General features: G+C 56.9%; 2 protein-coding genes across 22 annotated transcripts in view; one reads left to right on the top strand and one right to left on the bottom strand.

The window, feature by feature from the left end:
• Positions 1–5,766, top strand: part of HDAC5 (histone deacetylase 5) — a 37,277-nt gene extending 31,511 nt beyond the window's left edge. For all 17 annotated transcript variants that reach the window (XM_082706331.1, XM_082706332.1, XM_082706330.1 and 14 more), the window contains 13 exons: positions 313–446; positions 810–930; positions 1,354–1,403; positions 1,567–1,674; positions 2,068–2,123; positions 2,257–2,344; positions 3,474–3,593; positions 3,849–3,946; positions 4,123–4,241; positions 4,761–4,894; positions 5,178–5,262; positions 5,387–5,552; positions 5,645–5,766. In XM_082706331.1, the coding sequence (XP_082562457.1) occupies positions 313–446; positions 810–930; positions 1,354–1,403; positions 1,567–1,674; positions 2,068–2,123; positions 2,257–2,344; positions 3,474–3,593; positions 3,849–3,946; positions 4,123–4,241; positions 4,761–4,894; positions 5,178–5,262; positions 5,387–5,552; positions 5,645–5,684 (1,319 nt within the window). In that variant the 3' untranslated portion in view covers positions 5,685–5,766. The remainder of the gene's footprint in view (positions 1–312; positions 447–809; positions 931–1,353; positions 1,404–1,566; positions 1,675–2,067; positions 2,124–2,256; positions 2,345–3,473; positions 3,594–3,848; positions 3,947–4,122; positions 4,242–4,760; positions 4,895–5,177; positions 5,263–5,386; positions 5,553–5,644) is intronic.
• A 1,949-nt stretch (positions 5,767–7,715) lies between these two features.
• On the bottom strand, positions 7,716–12,475 carry G6PC3 (glucose-6-phosphatase catalytic subunit 3). Of its 5 annotated transcripts, none has more exons than XM_082706416.1 (7): positions 12,130–12,475; positions 11,703–11,954; positions 9,763–9,869; positions 9,247–9,337; positions 8,945–9,063; positions 8,614–8,755; positions 7,716–8,384 (listed from the first exon to the last, which is right to left on the bottom strand). In XM_082706416.1, exons 2-7 carry the CDS (start codon positions 11,918–11,920, stop codon positions 8,021–8,023), a joined length of 1,041 nt encoding a protein of 346 aa, XP_082562542.1. In that variant the 5' UTR covers positions 11,921–11,954; positions 12,130–12,475; the 3' UTR covers positions 7,716–8,020. The 5 variants fall into 5 exon arrangements, with proteins under 5 accessions (XP_082562542.1, XP_082562544.1, XP_082562543.1 ...); XM_082706418.1 differs by lacking the exon at positions 12,130–12,475 and adding an exon at positions 11,064–11,221 and having other exon boundaries at positions 11,703–12,079; XM_082706417.1 differs by lacking the exon at positions 11,703–11,954 and having other exon boundaries at positions 12,130–12,212.
• Positions 12,476–13,059: the final 584 nt, after the last annotated feature.

The raw sequence follows: 13,059 nt of genomic DNA, 5'->3' as shown, positions 1-13,059 counted from the left end.
TTGGGGGCATGGCACACACGGGCTATGACAGAAGGGGGAAAAGGAGGCCGTGCCCCAGAGGGGGCACAGTGCTGAGAGCATGGTGGGCAGAAATCAAAACCAGTGGGGGTTTTGGCTGTGGCTTGAGGAGCGGGGAGGCTTTTGAGGGGCAGTAACAGGTGAAGGGGACCACAGGCAGAGATAAGAGGGGCAGGGTGGCTGGGGGGCAGGGTGTGAGGAGGTCCCCGGGACAGGGCGGGCTGGCGGGAGCAAAGGGAGCCCTGCCGAGGGTGGCCGCGGCTGGCTGGGCTGACAGGTGTGTGTGCGGCCCAGGTGTGGTCTACGACACGTTCATGCTGAAGCACCAGTGCATGTGTGGGAACACACACGTGCACCCTGAGCACGCCGGCCGGATCCAGAGCATCTGGTCGCGGCTGCAGGAAACGGGCCTGCTTAGCAAGTGTGAGGTAAGGGAGCCATTCCTTCTTCCACCCCCTAGCTCAGACCCAGCCAAAACCCTTGTGTCTCCCCGTCCGCGAAGCCTCTCTCTGTGTCATCTTCATCCTTCGTTCAACCCCTGATCTCAGGGTCTGTCCCCTCAGCCACCTTTCTGTCCCTTCCCTTGCAGCCTGCTTTGCTGACTGGGGGCGGTCCTGGACCGGGGCGCCTGGGGGTCAGGGCGCACATTCACAAAAACCATTGGATTCTCTGAAGGCCAGAAAGTGGCTCCATGCGTCCCAGGCTGTGGGGCAGAGAGAGGGTGTGGGCCTCAGGGAGAGCCGGGCCTTCGGCGTGTCCCCTCACCGGGCTCTTCTGCTCTCCCCGCGCAGCGGATCCGGGGTCGCAAAGCCACACTGGACGAGATCCAGACGGTGCACTCCGAGTACCACACCCTGCTCTATGGGACCAGTCCCCTCAACCGACAGAAGCTGGACAGCAAGAAGCTGCTCGGTGAGCCGGCAGGCGGGGTCCGGGCTATGTCCACCGCCCTGTGGAGATAGGGAACTGTCAGGGTAGGGAGGTGGGCCCCCTAGGGCACAGGCCATCCCCTTGCTGCACTGCCCATCTCTAGGGTGCACGTCTCCAGTCCACATAGACTATCACACGGGTGGGGTGCACTGCAGCTGGTAGAAAGGAGCAGGTCAGTGATAGGGGAGGGCTCTGCTTTTCTCCCTGATCGTCCCCTTTTTCTTCTTGCCATCTGCCCCAGAAGTAAGGTGTCCCCTCCCCAGAATAGAGCACAGACCTCTTCCAGCCGGTGCAGGCCACAGAGGCCTATCTTTTGCTTGGGTCTGGCCGCCTTTTTCAGGCATGGCGCTCGCCACCCTCTGCGGGCCCCAGCTTCCCAAGTAGCTCTGTTCCTCTTCTATGCAGGCCCCATCAGCCAGAAGATGTACGCCGTGCTGCCTTGTGGGGGCATTGGGGTGAGTAGGGTACCTGCTAATAGGGTGGGTGGGTGGCTCTCCCAGCTCTTGCCCCGCCTTTCCTGCCCACCATGGCTGCTGGGCCCACTGTCCAGGTGCCCACCCCCATTCTTGCCCTCCCCCTGCAGGGGGCACGCTGAAGCCTGCTCTCCTGCCCCCGCAGGTGGACAGTGACACTGTGTGGAATGAAATGCACTCCTCCAGTGCTGTGCGCATGGCAGTGGGCTGCCTGGTGGAGCTGGCTTTCAAGGTGGCCTCAGGAGAGCTCAAGGTGAGTGTGTGCCCAAGGCCACGGCCCCGCCTTAGCTTGGTCCTCAGGGGTGGAGGACAGGGACAACTTTGCCTTTCCCTAGAGCAAGGCACTGTCCCTGGGTGCCTTAACTATCGGATGCCGGAGTCGGGGGCGGGGGAGGTGCTAGCTCCTGGACCAGCTAGGGAGGTGAGGCGTCCAGTGGGGACTGGGAAGGAGGCACGGGCATCTGATGCTCTCAGGGGTATCTCGAGGTCAGAGATGGTGCATACTGGTGCATGTGGCCTGCAGCTGTGTTCCTCGCATGAGGATTCTCTTCCCTGCCTGGTTTATTTTTCCTCCTGTATCCACCTTCTCTGTGGCCATCTTGCCTGTCTGTCTGTTGTCTCTGACCCTCCGTCTGCACCTCTTCAGAATGGATTTGCCATCATCCGGCCCCCGGGACACCACGCGGAGGAGTCAACAGCCATGTGAGTGCCCCCTCTGCCCCCGCCAGACCCACTGCCCTCCCCCCTTCCCTTTTCCCTCCCAGCTGAGCTGATGTAGCAAACATCTGCTACAGCTGACCTCCCCAACCGTTTTCTCCCCCGACCCGGCCACCAGGGGTTTCTGCTTCTTCAACTCTGTAGCCATCACAACCAAACTCCTGCAGCAGAAGCTGAACGTGAGCAAGGTTCTCATCGTGGACTGGGTAGGCAGTGGGCTGCTGGGGTCGGGGTCTGCCTTCAGGAGGGCCTCACCCCGACACTGCCCCTTTTTCCTCAGGAGCCCGCACCACTGCTGGGCCTGAGGCCTTACCACAGCTCTTCCTGCTGGAGCATTTGCCCAGCCCTCCCATTCCCGTGGGGCTCTGGTTTTAGCCCCCGTCCCTCTTGGCCCCCACCTTGTAGCCTCAAGCAACCAAGGTTTTCTACCTTGAATAGTATAGACCATTACCAGCATTGCTAGAATCACTCTTCTTTTTTTAAGATTTATTTGTTTTAGAGAGAGTGAGTGTGTATGCCTGCTGGGAAGGGCAGGTCTGGAGGGAGAGGGAGAGAGAAACCCAAGTCGACTCTGTGCTGAGCACGAAACTCCATGCGGGGCCTTATCTCACGACCCTGAGATCATGACCTGAGCTGAAACTAAGAGTTTGGACATTTAACAGGCTGCACCACCCAGGCGTCCCGGAGCCACTCTTGATGGGGGGGGGGGGTGGACTCTGCTGGGACACACAGTACTGCTCCTGGCTGCATCGAGTAGTACAAACAAGTATGGATGTGCATTTCTATAAGTGGAGACCCTGAGCTGTTGGGTGACATAGCCACAAAGTCACATAGTTTGGGGTGTTGGGCCTGACGCTTGTGTTCCTGCTGCTGGGCACCGCTTCTCAAACCCCACCTCTCAGGGCAGCGGGAAAGGCACCCACCACTCCTGGTGACTGGAAAGTACCCAGGAGCAGTCATCAGCAAAGACGACATCTCTTTGAAGCCCAGATCTGGCTTAGAAATTCATGGAAACGTTGGGTTCATCAGAATGTATCTGCTTTCAATTCCTTACCAGCTCTAATGTTTCCTCCCAATTGTTGAGTGGAATGGGCTTGCAGGCAGGTCCACCATACGTATCCCGCAGCTTTGTGTGTCTGCACAGTGACCCATGGACCCCGGGTAGAGAAGCATGGGATGATACCGTGGTGAACGGAACACGATGCCCTGTAGCCAGTGATGGGCTGCACCCCCCGAGTTCACCGTAGAGTGGAGGTGGGGGGCAAGTGGAATTTTGACCTTTGGGGCCAGAGCCTGGGATTTTTTTTTTCTGATGCTTCCATCCCTCCCCACTAGGACATTCACCACGGCAATGGCACCCAGCAAGCGTTTTACAATGATCCCTCTGTGCTCTACATCTCCCTGCATCGCTACGACAACGGGAACTTCTTTCCAGGCTCGGGGGCCCCTGAAGAGGTAAGGTTCCTGGGCTCAAACGTGGGGCCCCTTGGAGAGGTGGCAGAACAGGACCCTGCAGGGAGCCCCGGAGGCCTGTGGTGGTGCTGGGTCCCCAGGGAGTCTGGGCTCCTAGTGGGAGGACCACACAGGCCAATTGCCCCTCCATGCAGAGCAGCGGTGAGTGGAGCAAGGGCTGGAATCAGGGCTGAGGGTGGGGGCGATGTCTGGGATCCCCAGGCAGTAAGAATAACCCCTCCCCCACCGTGCTGCCAGGTTGGCGGAGGGCCGGGCGTGGGGTACAATGTGAACGTGGCATGGACGGGAGGTGTGGACCCCCCCATCGGAGACGTGGAGTACCTAACGGCCTTCAGGTGGGGACTGAGAAGGGCCAAGGGCGGGGTGGGAGCCCCCTGGGCCCTGCCATGGGGGGGCAGAAGGCACTCAGTTTGGTGCGGGTGGAGGGGGTTGTCTCTGGGTGGGGAAGAGAGCTAGGTGAGGCCTGGCCTAGCCACCCGCCCGGGTCAGCTTGGGCCCTCTCCTCTTGCAGGACAGTGGTGATGCCCATTGCCCACGAGTTCTCACCTGATGTGGTCCTGGTCTCTGCCGGGTTTGATGCTGTTGAGGGACACCTGTCTCCACTGGGTGGCTACTCTGTCACCGCCAGATGTGAGTGCTGGGGGATGGAGGGAGGTTGCGGAGCAGTGAGGAGGGGGTTGAGTGGGGACACAGAGCAGGAAGGAACTGGTACTGCAGAGGCTGGGATGATGGACGCGGGGTTGGGGGGCAGGTCTGAGACTTGAATCATCTTGGCAGGAGCCTCCCACTCTCCCTCTGCCTGTCTTGGACTTGGGGACAAGCAGGTGGGTGTGGGGTAGCAGAGGGTACGTCTCCTCCCAGATCATAGGGATAGAGCTTGTTGATCCCTTGTGTTTCAGTGGTGCTCCTTGGGACGTATAATTGGAATTTTTAAAAATCTCATCTGTTGTTTTATCTTTAATGGAGCATTTAGTCCATTGACATTAAATTTCATTATGGAGATGTATTGGGGCTTAAATCTGCCATCTTATTTTCTGCTATTTGTTCCACCTCTTGTGTTTATTTTCTCTTCTTCCTTACCTTCTCCTGTTTTTTTTTGTTTGTTTTGTTTTCTTTCTTTCTTCTTCCTCCCTTTACCCATCCCTAAAGGCTTTGGCCACTTGACCAGGCAGCTGATGACTCTGGCAGGGGGCCGGGTGGTGCTGGCCCTGGAGGGAGGCCACGACTTGACCGCCATCTGTGATGCCTCTGAGGCCTGTGTCTCAGCTCTGCTCAGTGTAGAGGTAAGGGGTACAGGGAGGCAGTGGGGGTGAGGGGCCAGGGAGAGGCTAGTAAGGGAGGGCCCCTTTCTTGATCAAGCAACACTGATCAAGAAGGTGGGAAGGTTTTCCTGGGTCCTAAAGACAGCTGCTGGCCAGGGAGGGCTTTCTGACCCAGGGTTCCTCCAGAAAGCTAGGTTTGCCCCAGTCATGGGAGATCTCTGGGGCCGAATGTGGGGTGTTTAGGGGACTAGGCTCCACCCTGGCTCACTCCCCACCATGAGCCTTCTCTTCTTTCCCCTTCCAGCTGCAGCCCTTGGATGAGGCAGTCTTGCAACAAAAGCCCAACATCAACGCAGTGGCCACGCTAGAGAAAGTCATCGAGATCCAGAGTGCGTGAGATGAGGCTCAGACCTCAGCCAGCCAAAGGGGCAGAAGCTTACAGGCCTACCAGGGCTGGGGATGTAGTATGGGGCTCTCTGTCCTCCCTGACCCCTGCTTGCCCCTTGTCCACAGGCAAACACTGGAGCTGCGTCCAGAGGTTCGCCGCTGGTCTAGGCCGTTCTCTGCGGGAGGCTCAGGCAGGTGAGACAGAGGAGGCAGAGACTGTGAGCGCCATGGCCTTGCTGTCAGTGGGGGCCGAGCAGGCCCAGGCTGCTGCAGCCCGGGAGCACAGCCCCAGGTAACCTTCCTTTCTGACTTCTGCCCTTGCCCAAGCTGGTGCCCCTACCTCAGTGCCCACCCCCCTCAATCACCCTGTGCTTGTTCCTCCAGGCCGCCAGAGGAGCCCATGGAACAGGAGCCTGCCCTGTGACACCCTGGCCCCCAATCCTCTGGGCTTCATCATTGTGATTTTGTTTATTTTTTCTATTAAAAACAAAAAGTCACACATTCAACAACGTGTGCCGTGTGGGTCTCTCAGCCTTGCCCCCCTGCTCCTCTAAGCTGTCTTGGGCCTCGCCCCCAACTTCCCACAGCGTGGCCCACGTCTCCATTCTAGAAGTCTGCTTCCCCTGTAAGGCGTGTGTCGGGGGTGCCCTTTCCAGCCCCTCATCCGTGTTGTGTCCCATGCCCACTTTCCCGCAGGCTATCCTTTTCCTCCTTGGGGCCTGGGCCAGTTTAAGGTGGGCATGGGGGCCCAGATAGTACCGTCTGGCTTTGGGGTCTCCCTGACGGAACAGGGAACAGTAAGTTTGGTGCCTTGGCCTCAGTTGACTTGGGGGGAAATGCCTTAATTTCACCCTCCTTCCCTCTCCCAACCTCAGGGGAAGATCAGGAAGGTTGCTTTACAGTGTGAGACAGAGCGGAAGGGAGGTGGTCTCCCATCCTGCAATTCCCCACCCTTTTCCCTCTTTGTCGTCACCATCTCCGTATAGACCCCTTTCCCCTCCTTTCTCCTGGCCTCAGCACTGAGGGGAGGGCTTCTGCCCCAAGAGGTGGGCCTGTGGTCTGTGGGCCAGGCAATCTTACTTCATGCTTCTCCTGGCTTGTTTTCCGTTCCCAGGGGCTGGAGAGGGTCAGAGTGGAGATGGGATGGGGCAGGACTCCTAGGTTCTGCGGGACCGGGGGAGCTGCAGAACCAGGCCTGCTCTCTGCCTTACTCTTTTGGCTTCCCTGGCCCTCTGCTGGCACAGCCTGGGGAGGGGGAGGTGATCCCTGCAGGGGGACTCCAGGCTGGTGAGAGACCCACTGCTGTTCAGGACCACATTACCCCAGCCATCCAGCAGGCCATGAGAAGGGTCAGTGGCCCACCTCCCTCCTGGGGCCTTTGACCCTGAAGCCCAGGGATGGTGAGGGTAGGGGTTCTAGAAGGGGCAAGGCCAGAACCCAGGAACCCAGGAACCTGCCCTCAGCTATAGCTTCCCTTCCTCCTGGGCTTCCTCTGCTGGTCACTAGCCCAAGGGAGCTAAGACCAGGAGGGACTGAATAGCACCCTTTCTCTTTCCCAGGAGCCCAGCCTAGCCCTCTGTTTAAGAGGTTGGGGAGCTCATAAGTCTTCTAGGGAATACAGTCTAGCCTGTAGGAAACCAAAGATGAGAAGCGGTTCCCAGGGGGCTGAGTCTTCCTCCCTCTTCCTCCCAACATCACACATAATTTCTTTCCACCCCATCCTGAGGGCCTCACCTGTTTACATATTTATTATCCTAATGGGGGCCTGAGTAGGATTGAGGGAGCTAGGAGAGGGCCAGGAGTCCCACCACCATTGGCTCATTGTGTGCTGTGTCTTGTGTATTGTTAGTGTGTTCTAGATCCTCCTGGGGGATGCGGTTGGGGCTAGGCCCAGTGTAGCAAGCCTCCCCTTGCTGAGCCCCAGCTCCGGGCCCTTAACCCTCCCTCTCCCCATGGCTGGTCTGGTTCTCATGTAAACCCACTCCTTGCTTTGTCTCCCTGGATATGGATTTCAGTTAAGTATTTTGTAATCTGTTAACACTGTGTGTCTTTATGTAAATAAACTTGTTTCTGGCAGTGCCTTCTGGGGCTGTTGTCTCTCTTCTCTGGGCTTCCAAATGGAATAGAGGTTCTTATTCCCCATCCTGGCCCAAAAAACTGCTCTGCTTTTCTCCAGTCCCTGGAGTAGCCAATTTAGGAAACAAGAGGCTGGGGTGGGAGGGAGCAGTGTCTCTGTCCTCAGAGGTTAGAGACGAGGTTTCACCAAACCTAGCCATAGCATTTCATGGGATCTCTCTTGTGGCCTAGGTGGTGATGCTGGGGAGAGGGCGCAGGCGGAAGGTCTCCGTGGAAACGGGTGTGGGGAGTGCAGAACAGGTGGCCTGGCAAGGGTCTCACTTGGACACACACAGGCAAGATCAGTGGAAATGTGCGCATAGGCAAGAAAAGAATCCGGAAGTGTTCAAGGGCTTTATTGGGGCTGTTCTGAGCCCCTCACAGTGTTACAGGAGCCCATTGGTCTTGATGTTGCCTTAGCTCCCTGGGAGCTCAGAGGGGGAAGGCAGGATGACCAGCCTTTCTGGGAGGAGAGAAGGCCCTTCTCTGGGGCTAAGACCAGATGACGGAGCAGTGGGAGACTGAGGATGAGCAAGGCCTGCTGGGAGCTGGAAAGGGAATGGGGCTGCCTTCCGGAGTGTGGAGATCACGGAGTATTGGCTTTTTGGGGTGGGGGATGCAAATGGGAACAGGAGGCACTTGAAGTCAAGAAGAGCGGACAGGTGGTGTTTCGTGGGCACTGAACGTATTCACCACCCAGGGCACGAGGGCCAGGACCAGGCATGGCCACAGGGTGTACTTGAGGAAATTGAAGATGTAGAAAAGGCTGATCTGAGGGGGGTGGCCCAGCCAGTCCAGGGGGCCCAGCAGCCCCATGGCCAGCACAAGGCAGGCTATCTTCTGGCCATGTCCCAAGTATGCCCGCCGTACCTGGGCATAGCAGGGAGAATGCAGGGCGATGCCCAGACCCAGGGCGGCCCCTGAGTCACGGCTCAGGGAGGCAAAGGGCCGGCTATCCACGTGCACCCACTCAGGCCGCTCACACCACTTGGAGGCCAGGCTGATGGACCTATGGGGAGGAGGGTCTTTGCCAGGAAAGATTCCCCTCGAAGCATGAGGACCAATGGCTTTTAGCTCCTTTGGGGTCTACCCCCATGTTCTGCTGTGACCCCGGGAGAGTCTATTTGTGAAAAGGAACGTGTCCCCTTTTAGCTACAGCAAACCAGGGACCTACCAAGGCTAGGTAAAGGCGAAGCAGGACAGGCCCCAGCCTGCCCAAGCTTCAAAGCAGGACTTACCAAGAAAGATCCAGGCCCAGTGTAAAGAGGGTCCAATAGATGAGGCTGGCACCCAGCAAGAGGGCCAGTGAGGTCAATCCATAGAAGCTTAGCTCCCGCTCCGTGGGCACGCGGGGGGTCATGAGCCAGCCCAGGACAGCACCTAGAGAAGTGGGGTAACAGCAGCTTCAAGGGGTTTGGGGATATGAGCCCCCTGAGCTGTAGGGCAGCTTGGCAAAATAGTCTGAGCTGTAAGGGCACCTTGGGGTCCACTGTACGAAGGGAAGATCCTATACCGGTCCTCCCACTGCCGAGGCACCCCCAGGCCCACCCTGGGGCCCCAGGTGCTCACCAGTTATTAAGCCACCCAACACCTGGTGAGGGAAATGTGCTAAGAGGAAGATCCGGGACAGGCCGACCGCCAATAGGAAGGTGCAGTAAGCCAGGCTGGGTATCATCCTTACCCAGTGGCTACAAAGAAAAGCAAACAGTTCAGGGGGTGTCCATACACAGCTCGGCTTCCCCCAGCACTCAAGCACTTCATGGTTTGACCAAATACCCCAAGGCCCCCAGAACTCCAGCTCCCAGGCTGCCCTGCTGCTGGGTTTTTTGGATCCAGAGATTGGGGGGATGGTAGGCAATGCCGAGGCGTACCTGTGGGTCCGCGTGGCCAGCTGGGAAGAGATGGCCGTCATGATGGGCCAGAGGGCGGCTCCTGTGATCATGCAGTGTCCAGAAGGGCTGCCTGCCAGGGGATCCAGAAGCTTGAGGTGAGAGCATGAGCGTGGAACTCAGGAGCCCCTGGTGATAGCTGAATGCAGTTGCCATTGCACATGTCCCCCTCACCCCCACCGCTGCCCCTAACCCCGCCCCACCTTGGTCCAGGCTCCCTCGGCCCTGCAGCCTACTTCACCGCTGCCTGAGCCCACTGCACTCAGGTTTCTGCTTTGCCCTGTATCTCTTGGCTCTACTCAAAACAGGGTGGTTAGCTGCACTCTGGCCTGGGCGCTCTCCTCCCAGAATTCAACTCAGTCTTCCCGGGCTCTCTTTGTTCTCTGGATCAGTAACAGAGGGGCTGGGTGTCTGGGTAGGCCACCATGGCTAAAAAGCACTCTGAAACACTCACCAAACCCTAACCACACCAGGACAGGGAGGTTTGGGGCTTCCCACCTGGACCAGTTTCACAAGAAGAGGGGAACTGGTGAACCTGGGCTGGGGCCTGGCTGTAGTACCCAGACTCATGGACCCACCAAAAGGGCCTGTCTCCAAACAGAAACCTAGAAGAGAACAGATGCAAGATGACATTACACGCACATGCAGCCAGGGGAACAGACAGGGAGCAAAAAGATGTTTTTGGAAGGCCTGCATGGTGGAGTCTGCAGGGGAGTCCAATTCTGTGCATTACCTTGCAGTGATTTTTTTTTTTTAACTTTGGAAGAGAATGCACGCTATTTTTAAAGAAGTGATGAGGAGACAAGAGACCATGTGTGTGCACATGTGTGCAAGTGCACACTCAGAAATGTTCATTAGTTTCATTCTTACCCCACTGCAAGGCCAGCCCTACTCTTCTCACTCCTAGCGAGCCTGCGACCTGCCTCTTTTGCTCCCAGACCCCTACTCATGCTCCTATTTCTCCCTCTTCCTATTCCCCAAATTCCAGCCTCAATTACCTACATGTGAACTCTTTAGGTGGGTCTCCGGTGTTTGAAACCGGGAAAGGGAAATGGACAGAGGAAACTGAGAAGGAACAAGGAGGACCAAAAGCTCAAGTTCCCCTGGCCTGGCAGGTGCTTCGCTGGACCCTGGGAAACAGCACACAGAAGAGGCTATGCTGCTGGGGCCAGAAAGAGAAAAGATGGCAGACCAGAAAAGATGCTGCTGGGGAGGGACACGAGAAAGGGAGCTGCCTCTCCTTGCCACCAGGTTCACACACCAGGTGCTCCAAACACACTTAGGAAATGAACAAGGGCTTTGTCACGTGGGGGAGGAGCACTGAATGTGTCTACCCAACAGAGCTCACAGAGACTCTGAGCAGAGAGAGAGCACAAAGCAAAGGCAATTAGGCAAAAAGGAAATGGTGAGACCGTTGCTTTTTCCTTTTCAGGAGGGATGAAACTCTTGCAGAGAAGAGTGGAGGGGAGGGTAACTCCTATTTTGTTTTTCAGCAAGTCATTCCAGCCTGTTCAAATGTCTCCTCTGAACTCCCCTCCCCCAGGCAAGGCATCAGACAACAGGGGGTGAGGTGAATGGGGAGGAGCAGCTCACACCCAGCGGGAGGCATAGCTCCCCTCTTCACCCTTGAGAGAACAGGTGGCACCAAGAGATAAGCCCTGGGGGCCCCACACACTTGCCTGGGATTCCCAGCTTCTAAGTCTGTGTGAGGAGCCCACTAGTAAACGGAGGAGAAAAGGAAGGAGCAAGTGTTCCCTGGGAGGCAGTGCTTTTCAAGTCTTACTAGGCACTCCAATTACCTGAGGTGTTTGATAAAATGCAGATTCTGATTCAGTAGCTCTGGCCTGGGGCTTGAGATCTTGCACTTCTAGCAAGTTTGCCAGGGCTTCCCAAGCTGCTGGTCCCGGTCCAGGAAATGCACCTTAATTCTCCAGCACCTTAGCAGCTATTGTGAAGCCTGGCACAAAGCATGCTTCTTAGCAACTATGTCAAATAAATGAATGACTAGATGAATGAAAGCGTGAGCTGAGAAGCAGGACTTTTTGCTACTTAAGCTGCCCTAGCCTCTTCTTAAAATACAGATTCCCAACCCTTTCCCTGAAATTTCTAAGTCTGTATGTCTGAAGTGGGATGAGGTACAGCATTCTAAAGGCGCCTCTTAGGTGATTTCTCGGTCAGGCCTGTTTGAGAAATACGGGTTTAATGAGTAACATGGGGACTCTGAGGTCTGAGGCCAAGATGCACAGTGATGCTCAAAGGAAAAAAGTCAGGGGACACGGGGTAGGGGACAGGAGGTCTTAAGGCTATGGGTTCAGTGGGGCGGGTTGGCGGGGGATGTCCGAGCCTTTAAGGCACCTGCTTAGAGAGATCAGGGCTTGCCCAGGACTCAGGGCCCTAGGGGTTGGGGGGCCAGGGCGCCGAGGGCTTCGCTGTCTCACCACTTGAAGACGAGGTTGAGCCACTCGGTGATGAGGCTGATCCAGAGCACTGCGATGCCCACGCGGCGGGAAGCGTAGTAGGCCGCGGGGAAGTAGAACAGAAAGAGGCTCTTGGGATCGCCCAGAAAGGTGACCCAGAGCCACACGTTCTCCAACCAAGGCAGTTGGTTTTGCAGTGCCTCGGCCATCGCGATGCCCGCGCCCAGCGTGGACTCCATGACGACCCAGGGGCCGGCCGGGCCGGTTTATGCTCTAAGGCGGAAGCCGAGGAGTGTCGGAAACAAGGAAGCGGCTCCCCACTGCGGCCCAAAGCCCACCTCTCTGAGCCCCCGGCTCCGCCCCCTGCCCGCGGCCGGCGCAGAGCCCCGCCTCCTGCCCCGCCCCTCAGCAGTCCCAGACTCGCGCGAGCCGGGCCTTTAGCCGGTACCGTTTCCTCCAGTGCTCTTCCCGGGCCTTCCTTTCTACTGGGCAGCGCAGGGGACAAATCTTTGCGAAGGCGTTTCCGCAGAGCCCCACGTGGCCGCTGTTGCCGGCACGTGGGCATTGGGCGCAGAGGCGGCTCTCGCTGCTGTTCCGGGTCAAAGGAAGGACTGACTTGCGGGTCGGCAACGCGCCCGGTGTTCTTGCTTTGCCGCTGCGAGGTGGATGTGTTATCACCGACAAGTGGATTCCTTCCGTACCAGACCTCTTTTCTCCGGTACCGCTACCCTCCAGAGATATTCTGAGATTTCATGAAGAGAAGGCTACGGGCACTGCTTCATCGGCATTGCCAGGCATTGCCGGTCAGCGCTGAAGCGGGACCTTAAATTTACGTACACCTCTAATCAGACCATGCTCTTCTCCCCCAGCCCAAGAATCTTCCGCCCAAATTCATCCGTTATTGATTTGGAAGCTGACAGATAAGCCTCTTAATTTTGAGGAGTCTTCTGTAAACACTTGCGAATTCTTACACGTAGCAGTCTAAGTCACACTTCCTCCCACTTCTAAGCTTGCTTTACCTTCCTCCTTTCATTTCTTTGCCTTCCAAAACCCCGATGGGCAGGTAAAACCGTGAGATAGTAGCTGGGTTGGTATGGGAAGAGGAGGGACACACACCCACGACAAAATTTGGAATAATCTTCTCCAGGAACACACACACAAAGTAGAAACCTCAGCTATTCTAGGCGAGGTTCTGCCTAGAGGTAGAGCTGGGGTGGGAGACTGTTGAGTGGCTCCCCAGTTCTTCCTACCTCAAGCAACTTTTTTCTTGGAGAGTTTTCTGATGGGTGGATGAAATTGAGAATGTAAATATGGTTCTTGGAAAGAGATTAATTTCACGGGCGCCTGGGTGGGTTAAAGCCTCTGCCTTCAGCTCAGG

This window comes from Mustela nivalis, assembly GCF_964662115.1.
Source record: "Mustela nivalis genome assembly, chromosome: 17".
Taxonomy (NCBI): Eukaryota; Metazoa; Chordata; class Mammalia; order Carnivora; family Mustelidae; genus Mustela; species Mustela nivalis.
Note: the sequence above shows the minus strand (reverse complement) of the source record. Positions and strands in the feature narration are given on the sequence as shown.

Excerpts from the sequence above, each read along its gene's own strand:
- G6PC3 (XM_082706416.1), bottom strand. The coding sequence starts at position 11,920 with ATGGAGTCCACGCTGGGCGCGGGCATCGCGATGGCCGAGGCACTGCAA. Across the intron at positions 9,870-11,702 it reads CTCAACCTCGTCTTCAAGTG|GTTTCTGTTTGGAGACAGGC; the intron begins GTGAGACAGCGA and ends GTTCTCTTCTAG. Across the intron at positions 9,338-9,762 it reads TTCTTGTGAAACTGGTCCAG|GCAGCCCTTCTGGACACTGC; the intron begins GTGGGAAGCCCC and ends ATCCCCTGGCAG.